Source organism: Canis lupus, chromosome 10 (assembly GCF_011100685.1).
Source record: "Canis lupus familiaris isolate Mischka breed German Shepherd chromosome 10, alternate assembly UU_Cfam_GSD_1.0, whole genome shotgun sequence".
NCBI lineage: Eukaryota > Metazoa > Chordata > Mammalia > Carnivora > Canidae > Canis > Canis lupus.
This window is the reverse complement of record NC_049231.1, coordinates 24284329-24301022: the sequence shown is the minus strand read 5'-3', so window position 1 is coordinate 24301022 and position 16694 is coordinate 24284329. Positions and strand designations below refer to the sequence as shown.

The following is a 16694-nucleotide window of genomic DNA, read 5'->3' as shown; positions in this document are numbered from 1 at the left end:
ATAATTTGGTTGACATTGGGCTGCATTTTTCAATATATGTGAGCGTGGAAAAAGCTTCCTGCCTTTCTTTCTTCCTTCCCTCATTCAAGAAACATTAACACTGTTAGAAATCTCAAGTTGAACACTTAATTGTTTTTCATAGCATTGTTTATATTAGTAAAGGATGGACCAACCTAAATTTCCAATAGTGAGAATTTCATAAATCATGTTGCATCCATACACTGGAATATTATGTGGCCATTGAAAATGATACTTGGATGTGTAGGGTAAAGCTTCTTTAAAAAGATCAAAAACAATGAAACAATAAAAGAAAGCAGTGATAAGTTTGAATATATCAAAATTTGAAACTTCTGTATGACCAAAATTAAAAGATAGGAGAAAATCTCCAACATATGTGTTAAATAATTTATAGTCAGAGTATATGAAGAACTCCTACAAGTCAATCAAAAAGAAAAAAATGGACAAAAGATGTGAATTCCCAGTTAACTGAGGCAATAGAGTGGCTCAGAAGCTTTTGGAAAGATGTTTATTCAACTTGACTAGTGTTAGGAAAATGCAACTTAACATGAAAACAATTTTCCAAAGATTTACAAATATTGAAAAGATTGAAAAATTTAAGTGTTGGGAAGAAACGCATGTGGGAAAAAGGTTATTTTATACAATATTGGTGAGAGTGTAAGTTGGTATGCATTTTTAGAAGGAAATTTGACAGTACCTTCTAAAAGTTAGAAGAAACCAACTCTTGATTTAGCAGTTTCACCTCTCAGTATCTATTCCTGAGAAATACTTGTACATGTGCACAAAGATGCCTTAGGAAGATGTTATTACATTGTTTCTAATATCACAACATTAGAAATAACCTGTGTACACTAATAATATTTATAAAAACTATGGCACATAGGCTGCATAGGCAAAAATTTCTGTCTTAGTGTTCAATAAGAAAGACAATTTGTGGGGATTATATACTACAGTGATTTTTCAATCCCATCAGACTGAATGTGCCCATAACAAATACTTTGTAAGGTCTCCTTTAGATCATTGGAATGAAATCTGTAGACAACTATGATTCCACACTATTTCAACCAAAATCAATATATAATATCATAAATGTGATGTAAAGAAATAGTGGAAAACTAGTTGGTAATAAAATTTTAAGTATTTTAATATATAAATGCTCAAATTCCACCATACTAGAAGACAACAAAGCAATCAAGTGCTCACCTTCCTATACATAGATTCACCAAATTTGTAAACCCTAGGTATGCCAGCTGATTTGTATATGGTGTATTAGTGACTTGAATACCATGCTGGCAATGCCATTGGCAATGTCATTTTCCAAAATGATGAGCAATTCTTGACAAATCTCCAAATAAAACAGTTTAGTTTTGGGGGCAGCCTGGGTGGCTCAGTGGTTTAGCGCCACCTTCAGCCCGGGGTGTGATCCTGGAGTCCAGGAATCGAGTCCCACGTCAGGCTCTCTGCATGGAGCCTGCTTTGCCCTCTGCCTGTGTCTCTGCCTCTCTCTCTCTCTCTCTCATGAATAAATAAATAAAATCTTTTAAAAAAGTTTAGTTTTCCCTTGATTTACACAGTGATTGAATTCCTGAAAAGTTCTGTATGTATTAAAATCATGTAAAACATGGTTAGGCTCTAGGCTTAAATGATTGTAAGCACATGTTTCACCTATATCAATGGCCAGAGATTCCTTTGAAAGTCATGAGGGGGGTGTAAGATAATTGTTCGGTGTGAGGAACTGCACTGTACTTTTCAGGATGTCTAGTGTTCTTGACCCCTCACCTGTCAAATACCAACAGTGGCCTCTAATTGTGATAATCAAAAATGCCCCACTTACTTCATAATTTCCCCCGGGGATCAATGCCTTCTCTGCTGAGAATTATCATTGTAGACTATTCTACAATACTCCAAGGTTTTCAGCCTCCTAAAAGCTCACTGTTCCCCAACTTTACCAACTTCCTAATTTCATTGGCCTTTTCTTGCTTTCTTTCAGGCTCATCAAGCCACCTAAAAGTAAGGCCTTAAAAATATTATATCAAGTGTTTTTAGATATTATATAGCAGAAGAGCTTCAGGAGCTATAGTGCACAATATTACCAGACCCAGAAGACATATAAATAATATATTTTTTCGGGATCCCTGGGTGGCGCAGCGGTTTGGCGCCTGCCTTTGGCCCAGGGCGCGATCCTGGAGACCCGGGATCGAATCCCACATCGGGCTCCCGGTGCATGGAGCCTGCTTCTCCCTCTGCCTGTGTCTCTGCCTCTCTCTCTCTCTCACTGTGTGCCTATCATAAATAAATTAAAAAAAAAAATTAAAAAAAAATATATTTTTTCTATGCATATTTTGCAGGTAGCTGAAAACATGTGGTACATACAGTGTCTCACCTGACACATTACATTTTCATAGGGTTTTTAAGATCTTATTTATTTATTAATGAGAGACACAAAGATAGAGAGAGGCAGATACACAGGCAGAGGAAGAAGTAGGCTCTTCATCGGAAGTCCGATGTGGGCCTCCATCCTGGGATCCAGGATCAGGCCCTGAGCCAAAGGTAGATGCTCAACTGTTGAGGTACCCAGGAGTCCCTCTCAGGGTGTTTGTTTTTTAACAGCATTGAAATGTAATTGATGCATTAAAAATTACATATATTTAATGTATAGTTTAATGAGTTTCACAGGCTTTAAGAATTCTTCATAAATAGGGGATCCCTGGGTGGTGCAGCGGTTTGGCGCCTGCCTTTGGCCCAGGGCGCGATCCTGGAGACCCGGGATCGAATCCCACGTCGGGGTCCCAGTGCATGGAGCCTGCTTCTCCCTCTGCCTATGTCTCTGCCTCTCTCTCTCTCTCTGTGTGACTCTCATAAATAAAAAATAAATAAATAAAAAATAAAAAAAACTTCATAAATATTGTTAGTGGCTATATGATATTCTGACATGGTTGCATTATTACGTATTTTCTCAATCCCTATTTTTTTTTTAAGATTTATTTATTTATTCAGAGAGAGAGAGGCAGAGAGAAGCAGGCTCCATGCAGGAAGCCTGACGTGGGTCTCGATCCCGGGGCCCCAGGATCACACCCCGGGCTGCAGGCGGCGCTAAACCACTGTGCCACCAGGGCTGCCCTCAATCCCTATTTTAATTGTTTCCAGGTTTTTGCTATTTCAAACAACATTGCAATTAACTTCTCATATATGAGTTTTTTTTTTTCCAATCTTGGATTATTTCCTTAAAAGAGATTAGAGTTACTGATTGATGCTAATTGTAACAATTAGGAAACCAGATGCTCCTATGTTGCCAAGGAGAGCCTTCCCTAAGAAAGTGGTGAATGTTAATGGGTCTTAAGTGAAAAGGGGGGGTTATTGAGTCATATATATTTATATATTTGAAAAAGCAGATGGACAGATTTCTTTACTTCATGACTTCTCAGCACCTTGAATATACTAAGGAACATAAATCTCCAAGAGGGAGATATTTTCAGAATATACATATTTTTACAAAATTATTTGACTATTTTATTCACTAAACATTTTAGAAAAGGGCAGCCCCGGTGGCTCAGTGGTTTAGTGCCGCCTTCAGCCCAGGGTATGATCCTGGAGACTCGGGATCGAATACCATGTCAGGCTTCCTGCATGGAGCTTGCTTCTCCTTCTGCCTGTGTCTCTGCCTCTCTCTCTTTCTCCTCTCTGTGTATTCTAATGAATAAATAAATAAAATCTTTTAAAAATTTAGAAAAACTATTATTCAATGGAACAAACTTTGGGAAACACTTTCTGGAATGAGGGTATATTAGAATTAAAGTATTGTAAGTATCTGGAATATGCTAGCCCTTAAAATTCTTCCCAACATTAGACAAGTCAAGGACCATTCTTTCCCTTGTAAGAAAAAAAAGTTTCATGTCCAGTTTGTAGAGAACAGGAGATCTTCTTGAATAAGGCATATGATAAAATAGAAAGTAGCTCTATATTCCTCTTAGAAATTACTGGCAGAGAGTCATAGGTCTAGGAAGCTGGAATGTCAGTAGCATTTTTGGTTAGTCACTTTTGTGACTGACAATATGCCCAGACACCTGTCATGAAGGAAAGAAGTAAAAAGGAAAACGTAGGTATACTTCTCTAAAGGTTCCAAACCGAGAATTTAGACCATATGGATCTTAAATGTGGGGCACAGGTTCCAGATCTCTTTCTCTTAAACTTTTTTTTAGGAAAGTGATAGGATTTTTTTTTCTTTTCTTTTTTTTAAGATTTATTTATTTATGATAGAAAGAGAGAGAGAGAGAGAGAGGCAGAGACACAGCAGGAAGGAGAAGCAGGCTTCATGCCGGGACTGGGACTCCAGGTTCGCTCCCTGGGCCAAAGGCAGGCGCCAAACTGCTAAGCCACCCAGGGATCCCCTAAGAGTTTCTTATTGAACCACCTGGGTGGCTCAGTCTGTAAAACATCTGCCTTTAATTCAGGTCATGATGTCAGAGTCCTGGGATCAAGCCCCACATTGGGCTCCCTGCTCGTCAAGGAGCCTGCTTCTCCCTCTGCCTCCTACTCCACCTGCTGTGCTCTCTCTCTCTCTCAGATAAATAAAATCTTAAAAAAAAATAGCTTCTTGTTTTCTCACTTCTAAACCTCTCTACATGGGCAGAAGTGACAAGGAGAGGGAGAGATTCTCCAAACCAGAGGAGGAATAAAGTTCCCTCCATTCAGCTTTATGTATACTGGAAACTATATTTCCAGTTTCTGTTGGAATGTGATGGTGAGTTGGGAATAGAGTCAAGGGATGAGGCCTCTTTTATGCTGAAATAGTTCTCTAAATAACTGATATCTAGTGGACATATTCTGGAATTAGAGTTCTAAAAGAGTTGCAGCTAAACTTTGTCTTCTGCTCTTCATTCTAGTCATACCTGTATCAGATGGATTTTTTTTAAAGATTTATTTATTTATGATAGACATAGAAGAGAGAGAGGAGGAAGAAGCAGGCTCCATGCCGAGAGCCCGACGTGGGACTTGATCCCGGGACTCCAGGATCGCGCCCTGGGCCAAAGGCAGGCGTCAAACCGCTGAGCCACCCAGGGATCCCCTCAGATAGATTTTTAAAAAAGATATATTTGTTAGAGAGAGAATGTGTGAGTAGGGAGAGGGGCAGAGGGGGAAAGTCCTCAAGCAGACTCCCTGCTGAGTACAGAGCCTGGACAGGGACTTGACCTCAAGACCCTGAGATCTTAACTTGAGCAAAAACCAAGAGTCAGATGCTTAACTGACTGAGCCACCCAGGTGTCCCTATACCAGGTGGATTTGAAGTGAGGTTTAATAACCTAGAAGGGTTAGCAAGTCCAAGTCTCCTGAAGGTAGAATTCCATCATGTTCTCCCCTACAAAGGGAACCTGTTCTCCTGTTTCACCAGGCTACCCAAATACAACCAAAGGTTGTGATTGTACAGACATAGGACCAAACAGAGCCACAGTTTGGAATCATTTGGAGATATGTACACACCTATTCTTAGCTCCCACCACCTGGAATAGTTGTTCCCCTAAAGACTCAGTCAGATTCTTTATATAAGAGGCACATTTTATACAGAGAGCTTTGGGTCCTGTGTATTTAAAGGGATCTGATTTTGCTCCACCCAGGACAAATCCAATGAGAGTTCAGCTGGGACTGTTATGTGCTGAAAGGAGTAATGCTGGGTCATTCAGTTCCTCACTGACATTTTTAAAAAAGATTTCTTTAAATTTATTAGAGAAAGAGAGCACAAGTTGGGGGAGAGGTGGCAAAGGGAGAGGGAGAAGCAGACTCCCCACTGAGCAGGGAGCCAGATGCAGAACTCAATCTCAGGACCCTGGGATCCTGATCTCAGCCAAAGGCAGACACTTAATAGACTGAGCCACTAGGCACCCCTCCACTAACATTTTGGTTCCTTCCTTCCCTGAGCTGGTGGATTCATTCTTCTTCCTGTCTCTTCCCCAGCTGCAATACAGAACCTGCTCTTGCTTTCTGTATTTTTGTCTCTTCATTTCCTATTAGGAATACAAAGGGAAAGAAGCCCTTTTTTTCTGAGCTATCTGGTAGTGGACCCAGAGGATAAGCGTATTTTCTTTTTCCCAGATGAATGGATGCTTATTGGCATACTAGCTCTTATTGGCCTAGAGCCTTCTTAGCTTGACTGTCCTGTGGAATCAAGCGGAAGATGTATAGTTGGTGTGATTCTTTAATCTATAGATTAATATATGCAGGAAATATTGCATGTCTTTGTTTTCCTTTAGTTTAATTCTGTTATCAAGGTCCCCAGCACCATCTGTCTAGCTGGTGGTCTCCCCCAAACTCTTGAGATTGCAAAGGAATCCAGATCTTATGCGGCATCAAGATACCAGGAAAGCAGTTCCAGGTATCAGATTATTTATGAAACAGCCACTGCCCAGTCCTGGTGGTCCCATTAAGTCTAATAGCTTGGTTGTTTCCTTATGTCCCTGGAATCTTGGGTGGGGCCTGGAAGCTGGGTGTCAGAGATCCAACTCCATGTACCATGTCACCCCCGAACACTGGGAAGCAGGACCCCAATGCCTACTCCTTGAGAGCCTCTAGTTCCTTTCCCAACCTCTCAGATTCTCCAGCCCCCTATATACCTTCTACTTCTTGAGCACCCATTGTAATTCTAATCTCAGGATTTGGGTTTCTACAGAAGAAATAGAGAACCTTTATCTTCATGTAGACTTGGCTTTTCTTGTAGACGTGGCTTTTCTTGCCCACTGCCTGGCTGCTTGCTTGAAATCATGTATGTGTGACTGTATATAGAATGTAAAGACCCAATCCAAATTAATACTGCACAGATTCCCTAGCCATCTGGTAGAAAGTAAAATATATGGTGTCTATCCCAACCTTTACCTGGAGTATTTTTAAGAGAGGGAAGATAGTATGGCACACTCAACCATGGACTGCTGGAGAATAAACTTTTTTTGAAGGTTCTTAAATGGCTCAAGAAGAAGAGAGAGGGTCTATAGATTCAACCATCTGTTTGATTAGTCTAGCTATGTATTTAGTAGCTAATATTTTAAAACTTGTATAATATTAGGTAATTGGCATTTATTATTTAAAAAAAAAACAGTTTATTGGGAAGCCCCGGTGGCACAGTGGTTTAGTGCCGCCTGCAGTCGGGGGTGTGATCCTGGAGACCCAGGATTGAGTCCCACGTCGGGCTTCCTGCATGGAGCCTGCTTCTCCCTCTGCCTCTCTCTCTCTCTCTCTGAATTAAATAAATAAATAAATAAATAAATAAATAAATAAATAAAATTTATTAATTGAACTGAATATTATTTAGCAGCAACTAATATTGAACACAGTTGTTTAATTCCTTTTAAGGCCTAAATAGTCATTTGACAAATCTTTGAGTACCTTAGTGAAAGCCACTGGGCTAGATTTTTAAATTGTGAGAAAAATCAGGGACAGTTTTATCCTCCACCTAAGAGAAAGGTAACTTTCTCCTGGGTTTGGAGAGGAGTTACTAGAATGTGCCTTGCTTTCCCCTTTGACTGTGTCTGTGTCTAGAATGCTTTCTACCTACCTCTCCCTACTGCAGTACTATGCTCCGTTTGGCTGCCTGGCAAAGTCCTATTCATCTGCTAAGTCCTAACCAAAGGCTCTATGAAACCTTCCTGAATTTCCAAACCATATTCAGATGTTATTTCTTCCTCTGTCCCACTCTTTTTCACAACTCCATTAGAGAGTATTTATAGAGTAAATTATCATTGCTGACTTATATGTCTGTCTCTGCCTTCAACTGTGAGTTTTCTGAGGATATTTATTGGGCCATTACTCCTAGTGCTATAGAGAGGGGATGGAGTTGTTTATAGTCCCTTTCTTCTAAGAACTTACTGACCAGTGTGTTAGGGCAAAAGGGAACTAGTTGTTAGATAATTGTTTGCCTCACCCTGCTACTCTTCTGGAGGATCCAGGGTAAGGAATTTCTGGTTATTGTTTTAATATCGGTTTTATTACTATTTAAGTATGGTAGGGCCAATTAATCGGAAAACAATTGCCATCAAAAAGATAATTTTTTATATATTTACAGATGCAAAGGCAGGGGCATGCCACACCATGGTTGCCACACTGGAAAGCACCAGGGAGGAGGGGAAACTGGACCAGAGTCCTTATTGTAGTTTCCATGAGAAGGAACAGGCAAGGCAGGGTAAGCAGGTTTAGGATTGCACAGTTTGAATAATTTCAGTGGGCTTGGGGGCATAGAGGCTGTCCCTGGTTGTCTAGTAGCTGGCCCGGGGGTAATTAGACCGATAGAGCCTCATAAAAGAGGTGGTTGGGAGAATGGCCCCAGAATGGTCTGCTTCCTTTTTAAAGGCACATTTACTGGCAGATTGTTTACCATCTTTAGAAATTGGCTGACCTTGAGAGGGACAGTCCTTTTAAGGGTAACAAGTCCCTAGATGTCCAAGTATCAGAATACAGAAAATAAAAGATATGATTAATACAGCTATAAAACTAGGTTCCTGGCATTCCTCATCGGGTTCCCTAACTCTGGGTGGAATCTCTGAAAAACAGGGTGAAAACTTCTTTCTTCTGAGAAGATTTTTCTGAACTCCCTTTCCAGAGTTAATTGCCCTTCGGCTGAGCTTTTATTATTTCTGGTAAGAAGCTGTGCCAAACCTATTGGGATTGGTTGCGTGCCCATCTCCTCCATAACCTGTGTGCTGCTTGAGAACAGAGGCTGTATCCCATTGCAGAAATACCTAGCAGAAGGCACTGTACAGCGTAGGTGTCTAGTAAACATTTGTTGCGGGAATAAAGATGTAAATAAATTGTGTTTCTTGATTTATGATATACACACACAATGAATATATACACCACTAAGTTCTAGCCACCAGTTGAAGATTATAGTTTACAGAATAAATTTTGTTTGGCAGGCTGTTAGAAAGGATTATAATTTCAGATTTTAGAGAAAACTGTCCCTTCTCTGGCTGGTTGATCTGAACCAACCTGAAGGCATGGTTATGTTTCACTTCTTCCTACCTTACAGCCATGGTTCCTACTGCCCAAAGCCACTGCTGGCAAGGTGGTCCCATAGAACTTATATGGTGTTTAAAGGGCTTTGAAAGTGAATTAGTGATCATTACTAAAGTTGGGTGCCAGGCAATGTGCTAAGGCACTTCATAAAACATGTCTCACTTTATCGCATAGCAATCCAGTGAGGTGGGCACTATTAATTTCTTCATTTTACAGCTAAGCATACTAAAGCTTGGAGACCTTAGGAAACCAAAGAATCCACACCTATTGAGTAGTGGAAGCAGGACATGAATTCAGGCTTCTTCCAGAGTCTGTGACCCTAACCTCTGACTGAGGAACCCATTCCCTACCATTCTTTTTTTTTACTCCACAGGTGCCAGGCAGTAGGAGATGTTTCCGTGCACATGGTGGCTCAATCCTCTCCAGACATCTGTGAGGTCCTGGTGAGCTCTGAGTCCCTTCCTGATTGTGGGCTTGATTCCTGGTGGTCAGAGGGCGTCCAATGTGGTATAGTAGGTCAAAGAGGGCTCATATTTCTCACAGGGCCAGATTGGTTCCAGATCCTCTGCTGCCATGTAACTGGGGTGTGGGGGTTGGAGAGCCTGAGGCTAGCTGCCTTCAAGTCAGCTAAGTTGGTACAGGAAAGAGGGATCTCTTGAGTTTTTCTTGGCCTTGTGCCCTCATCACAGTCCTGCATCAATGGCCCTAGTGATGCCCCTGAGTAAAGGGTACATATAACAGATGGGAGGGGAAGAGTTTGAGAGAGAGAGTAATTATGTCAATTGACCGACCCGTTTATGAGCTAACCAGGCACCCTGCCAGGCACTTCACGGGCATAATCCAGCAAGGTGAATGCTTGGACCCCAGTCTCATAAATTGAGAAACTGGAGCAGAAAGGAAAGCAAACTGCCTAAGGCACACAGCTGGCTAGTAAGTGACAGGGTGTGACCTGAACTAGGTTTTGCTTCTCATTCACACACACTCATTTATTGAATGCCTTTTGTGTCCCATTTCTCTGCACTTGGGATATCAGTGACTATACAGAAGTCCCTGATCTTATGGAGCTTTATATTTTAGTGATACTAAGATGCAGCCAATTCCTAAGTTATATGTTACAATAGGTATATTATATTCAAACTGCAGAAGAAGCAAAGACAGAGAAGTTGATAATAAGAGTTACAGAAAAGTACAGAACAAAGTGCGGGAGACTGGGAATGCTAGGGGTTGGTAGAGGGAGCAGACTGTAGCAGAGCGTTGTCAGGGTAGATGGTATCAGTGAAGATCTGAAGGATAAAGGAGCTAGTCATGCAGATACCTTCTGAAGGGTGTTCTAGGCAGAGGAAACAGCTAGTATAGAGGCAGCTTAATTCCAAGGTGACTCAAGAGATGATGAATGTGAGAAGACTCCTATTTTCAAGGGAGGAAAATGCTTGAAAACAAATTGCAACCCAACCAGAGTGAGAGAGATCTGAACTAGTTTACGTAATAAAGCTTGGGGATGGAGACTGATTTCTAGGTTCTTCTAGGTTCTCGTTAGAAAACAGGCCTCCTTCCTGCCTATGTCCTGAGGAGAAAAGAGAAGCTAATGTAACCGAAGAGGCTGGGGTTACCCTGGCTTTACACCCTGGATTAAAGTCTGCTTGCTGTTGAAACACTTCTTCCGTGCCCTTGGTCTCTGTTTCTGAGGGCATCTGTGATATGCACTGCCTGGTGCTTATCCCTCGGGTCCACCCCATGGGCAGCTGGGACCTGCCTGGACTCTCAGCTTCCTGGCTGGGCTCTACACTTGTCCTGCTTCGATGGTTCATTGTCTGGTTCCAAGACAGATGGATCTTGTTAGTGCTGAAGTCTCTGAATCCCCTTGATGGAGCACTTGCCTAGGTTAGGAAAGTCTGCTTCTGACTCTCCAGAGAGAGGAGGACAGGAGTAAATTGATGCAAGAGCTGTGGGCCAATCACTTGTTCATCGTGCTGCCCAATAATTGTGCTCTGGGCTAAGGATCAGTGCAGGTGAGGCAGCTTTATGTTGTTAGCTCCATGCTGTGAGGAATCACAGACTGCTCCAGAGATAGTTTTATTACATTTTGCAAGTTTCCACCCTGTCCTAAACCCCACCTACCCCTAAAATATAGATTTGTAGCAGATAAGTATTCCACCCTCTGTGTTGTCTCCCTGGGGAGGTTGTCTGGATATCTCCACTTAGCTTGTTCTGATGGTCTTACGTTTCTTGGTCCTCATACCTCTGTTTGGGCCTTGATGTACCTCTGTTTGGGAATTAGTTTAGAAATATTTCCACTCAAGCTTGGGCTTTTCTCTTGGATCTGATTCTGGCATTAGACCTCTGATGATGAATGAGAGAGAGAAAGAGATTCTTTTTTAAAAATATTTTTATTTATTCATGAGAGACACAGAGAGAGAGAGAGGCAGAGACACAGGCTGAGGGAGAAGCAGGCTCCATGCAGGGAGCCAGACGTGGGACTTGATCCTGGGTCTCCAGGATCAGGCTCTGGGCTGAAGGTGACACTAAACCGCTGGGCCACCCGGGCTGCCTGAGAGATTGATTCTTAATTTATGACAGAAGTGCAATGATAGAGGTCTGCACAGGTTTTAGGGGAGGGGTTTTGGTCAGCCTATAGTTGTCCTGTAGGCTTCCTGGAGAAGAGGATGCTTGCATTGTTTTCATGCCCTAACCAGGAAGGCCCTTGGTCTGGGCATGTGGTCTAATCTTAGTAAGGAAACCAATTGTCCCCTTGTGCAAATATTCTTGCCTGCAAATCCTCCTGCTTCCTTCATAGATTTGTTCCTAAACAGGAGACAACGGTATTCTGGTACAGCATGGAAGGGCCTTGGGAGTTAAAACTCCCAACCTTACAAGAAAAAACTGAACAAACTGCAAATCATTGACTCTTCTTAGATCCATAAGAAAATGGAATTCATAGGGCTCAGTGCTACCTGCAATACTGGACAAACAGGTGGCTATAGATAGCCACAACTTACCAAAAGCAAAAGCTCGGGTAAGGAATCCCAGTGATGGAGCCAGGGTGGGAAGACTTAACAGTAATTGATGAATTGGTGAAAGCTCTGTGTAGAAAAACTTGAGAGTTAAAATTTTCAGGGGGTGCCACTTTTTTTGGGGTGGGGAGGCTGACATTTTTGTGAGTTTTACTTCCAGGAAACTACTGGAAACTACCTACTGTGTGTAGGTCCCCCACAGTAAAGAGTGAAGAAAAATTCTTTTGTGCTTCCAGCAGGAAGACCAGAAAAGTAGTTATATTAAAAATATACCTAGAGCATTATGTTCTCCTTAGCGTGGACTACCCTCAGGAGAAAACTAACCAGAGCCTAACTGACCCAGGGAAGGGAAATATCCAAGGCCAGCCCTTTAGCCTGTCTGCTGAACTAAGTGGGTGGGGGAAATTCACCAGTGGAGAAGCACTTGTGAAGGTCAAAGCCCATGGACTCATTAAAAGATTGACACCTAATCATAGGACTATAGAATGCTTCCCTTCCCCTAATACCTTACCACCATATCAGTAGGGCTCCTGCATAATAACGGGATTACAAATGAAAGAACTGTACACCTCAGACCTTATTTTAAAAGTCTCTGGGGAAATACAAAGACAAAAGGGGAGATAAAAATAAGAACACCAGAGGAAATTTATCTCTAACAACCTGTAGCTACTGTAAAGAGTGAACACAGCCTAGTTCCAAACCAAATAAACATAAAGCCTCACACATGAGACCTATTTTCTTCCATCCCTTTTATTTGGGATATCATGTCTGGCTTTCAGCATAAAACTACAAGTCAAACCAAAAGACCAAAACAACAACAACAACAACAAACCAAAACAAAACAACAAACACAACTTGGACAGAGTAAGTTTCAGAACCAGACTTATAAATGGCAAAGATGTTGGAATTACCATGCTGGGGATTTAAAACAACTGACTAATATGCTTAGGGCTCTAATGAAAAATGTGGACAACATTCAAGAACAGATGGGTAGTATACGCAGAGAGATTGAAACTCCAAGAAACAATGAAAGGAAATGCTAGAAATAAAAAAACATTTTAACAGAAATGAAGCATACCTTTGATGAGAACATTATTGAACAGGACAAGGCCAAGGAAAGAATCAGTGAATTTGAACATGTGTCACCAGTAACCTCCAAAACTGAAAAGAGAAAAGGGAATGAAAAATATGGAAAAAAAATACCCAAGAACTGTGGGACAATTACAGAATGTGTAGCATATATAGAAAGGAGAAGAAAAAAATATAGAGGGGCACCTGGGTGGCTCAGTTGATTGTCTGCTTTCAACTCAGGTCATGATCTCAGGGACCTGGGATTGAGCCCCTGTTCTGGCTCCCTGCGCTGCAGGGAGCCTGCTTCTTCCTCTCCTTCTGTTGTTCCTCTTGCTTTTGCTCTCTCTCAAATAAATAAAATCTTACAAAAAAAGAAACAAAAATATTTGAAATGATAATGACTGAGAATTTTCCAAAATTAATGACAGATAACAAACCACAAATCTGGAATCTTAAAAAATACTAAAAAGGAAAATACCAAAAAAATCTACAATTGGGCATAGCATATTAACACTGTTAAAAAAATCAAAGACAAAGAGAAAAAATTGAAAGAAGCCAGAAAGGAAAATGCTTGCCTATAGAGGAACAAGGGTAAGAAGTACATCAGACTTCTCTTCAGAAACCATACAAATAAGAAAAGAATGCAGTGAAATATTTAAAGTGTTAAAAGAAAAATAATGTAGAATTCTATATCCAGTAAAATTATCCTTCAAAAATGAAGAAGAAATACTTTCTCAAAGAGAAATTGGAATTTGTTCCCAACAGAGCTGCCTTGCAATAAATGTTAAAAGGGCTTTTAGAGAGAAAGAAAATGATACACATTAGAAACTTCTAGGTACACACAGAAAGGAAGAGTGTAGAGGAGGAATAAATGAAGGTAAATGAAATCCTTTAGTCTTTTTTTTTTAAAGATTATTTATTTATTTATAGACACACACACACACACACACACACACACACAGAGAGAGAGAGCAGGCACCATGCAGAGAGCCTGACGTGGGACTCGATCCAGGGTCTCCAGGATCACGCCCTGGGCTGCAGGCTGCGCCACCGCTGCCCTCCTTTAGTCTTCTTAATTGATTAGACAGATAACAGTTTGTTCAAAATAACAATAGCAACACTGTATTCAGTGATTATAACTTATGGATAAGTAAAATGAATGACAGCAATGTCATTGGGAGGAATTGTAAATAGTCTGTTATGAGGTATTTGCTTTGTCCGTAAAGCAGTATAATGCTATGAGAAAGTAGACTTGGATTAGTTGTAAATGTATATGGCAAACTCTAGAGGAACCACTTTTAAAAGCTAGAAAAAAAGTAGTATAATGATATTGCAAGAGTGGTGAGAAAATGTAATCATAGAAGATGCTTAATTAAAACCAGAGAAGGCAGAAAAAATGTACAAAGCAAAAAGAATAAAAAAAAGAACAAAGACAATGGATAGAGGACAATAAAAAAAGATAGTAGATATTAATCCAACTCTATCAATAATCATTTTGAATACTAATGGCCTAATATGCAAATCAAAAGACAGAGACTGGATTAAAAAAACAAGACCCATCTATATGTTGTCTGTAAGAAGCCCACTCTAAATATAAAAATACAAACAATATATATATAAATAAATAAATAAATATAAAAATACAGATAGATTAAGAGGAAAAGTTTAGAAAAAGTTTTGGGGATTAGTTGCACAACAATGTGAATGTACTTAATACCATTGAACTGTACACTTAAAAGTGGGTGAAGTGGTAAATTTTGTATTTATTTTACCACAAATTTTTTGAAAAGAAAAAGGGATGGACAAAGATATATTTCCCTAACACAAACCAAAAGAAAGCCAGAAAGCCATACTAATTTCAAACAAAGCTGACTTCAGAGCAAAGAAAATTATCAGAGGAGGGGCATTATATAATGATAAAAGGGTTAATCCTCTGAGAAGACATAATCCCTAATGCATATACATCTAACAACAGAGAACCAAATATATTAAATAAAAACAGAACTACAAGGAGAAATAGACAAATCCACTAATATAGTTGGAAAATTCACTCCTCTATCACTAGCTGACAGATCCAGCAGGCAGAAAATCAGGGCATGGTTGAACTAAACAGCAGCATCAAACAACTAGATCTATTGGATAATTATAGTATCTTCATTGAGTCACAACAGAATATGCATTCTTCTCAAGCTCACATGGAACATTCACCAAGATAGACCACAAAACCTTAGCAAATTAAAAAGTGTAGAAATCATATAAAGTATACTCTCAAACTGCAATGAAATTAAACAAGTCAATAAGAGAAATATGGGGGAAAATCCCACAATACTTGGAGGTTAAGCAACACACTTCTAAATAACACATAGGTCAAAGAGGTCTCAAAGAAGTAAAAAAAAAAAAAAAATATATATATATATATATATAAAGTTTATAAGATATAAAAATATAAAAGATTTATTTATTTGAGAGAGTGAGGGATAATCCTCAAGCAGACTCCTCATTGAGTGTTGAGCCTGACATGGGGCTTGATCCCAGGACCCTGAGATCATGACCTGAGCTGTAATCAAGAGCCAGCGGCTTATCTGAGCCACCCAGGAACCCCATGTTTTGAACTAAATTAAACTGAATGCAACTTATCAAAACTGTGGGATGTAGTAAAAGATAAAGTCAATAATCTAAGCTTTTATCTTAGGAAACTAGAGAAAAACCAGCTTAAGTCTAAAGTAAGCAGAACAGGCCTAGGTGGCTCAGTGGTTTAGCGCCGTCTTCAGCCCAGGGCCTGGTCCTGGAGACCTGGGATCAAGTCCCACATCAGGCTTCCTGCACGGAGCCTGCTTCTCTGCCTGTGTCTCTGCTTCTCTCTCTCTCTCTCTCTCTCTCTCTCTCTCTCTGTGTCTCTCGTGAATAAATAAATAAAATCTTTAAAAAAATAAAGTAAGAACAGAAATCAATAGAATTGGAAAGAGAGTCAATAAAGAAAAACAAGGGCAGCCCGGGTGGCTCAGCGGCTTAACGCCACCTTCAGCCCAGGGTGTGATCCTGGAGACCGGGGATTGAGTCCCTCATCGGGCTCCCTGCATGGAGCCTGCTTCTCCCTCTGCCTGTGTCTCTGCCCCCCCTCTCCTGTGTGTCTCTCATGAATAAATAAATAAAATCTTTTAAAAAAAAATAAGGAAAAACAAAACAAAATTGATTCTTTGAAAAAAATCAATAAAATTGTAAACCTCTAGCTTGGTTAGCTAAGAAAAAGGAAGACACAAATTTCTAATATCAGAAATGAAGAGGGGTGTGCAAAATGGGTGAAGGAGAGAAGGAAATACAGGTCTCCGGTTATGGAATGAGTGTTAAATAAATGGAGAGATGTTCTATGTACAGGGATAGGAAGAATCTATATTGTCAAGATGTCTGTTCTTCCCAGTTTGATCCATAGATTCAACATAATCCTAACCAAAATTCTAGCCAGTTATTTTGTGGGTGTCAGAAAATTGATCCTACATTTTATATGGAGAAGCAAAGATCACGAATAGCCAACACGATGTTGAAGAACAACAAATTTGGGAGCCTGCCTCTATCCAACTTCAAGACCTGCTCTAAAGCTGC

At 40.3% G+C, this 16694-nt stretch overlaps 1 protein-coding gene across 6 annotated transcripts in view; it reads left to right on the top strand.

Moving 5' to 3' along the window:
- The window catches only part of WBP2NL (WBP2 N-terminal like), a 35015-nt gene extending 24349 nt beyond the window's left edge, over window positions 1-10666 (top strand). For 3 of the 6 annotated variants that reach the window (XM_038550373.1, XM_038550371.1, XM_038550367.1), the window contains 2 exons: window positions 9386-9455; window positions 10539-10666. In XM_038550373.1, coding sequence (XP_038406301.1) covers window positions 9386-9399 — 14 coding nt within the window. In that variant the 3' untranslated portion in view covers window positions 9400-9455; window positions 10539-10666. Of the gene's footprint in view, window positions 1-8065; window positions 8183-8599; window positions 8761-9385; window positions 9456-10538 lie in introns of those variants that run through there. The other 3 variants (XM_038550369.1, XM_038550370.1, XM_038550368.1) reach the window with 3 other exon arrangements.
- Window positions 10667-16694: the final 6028 nt, after the last annotated feature.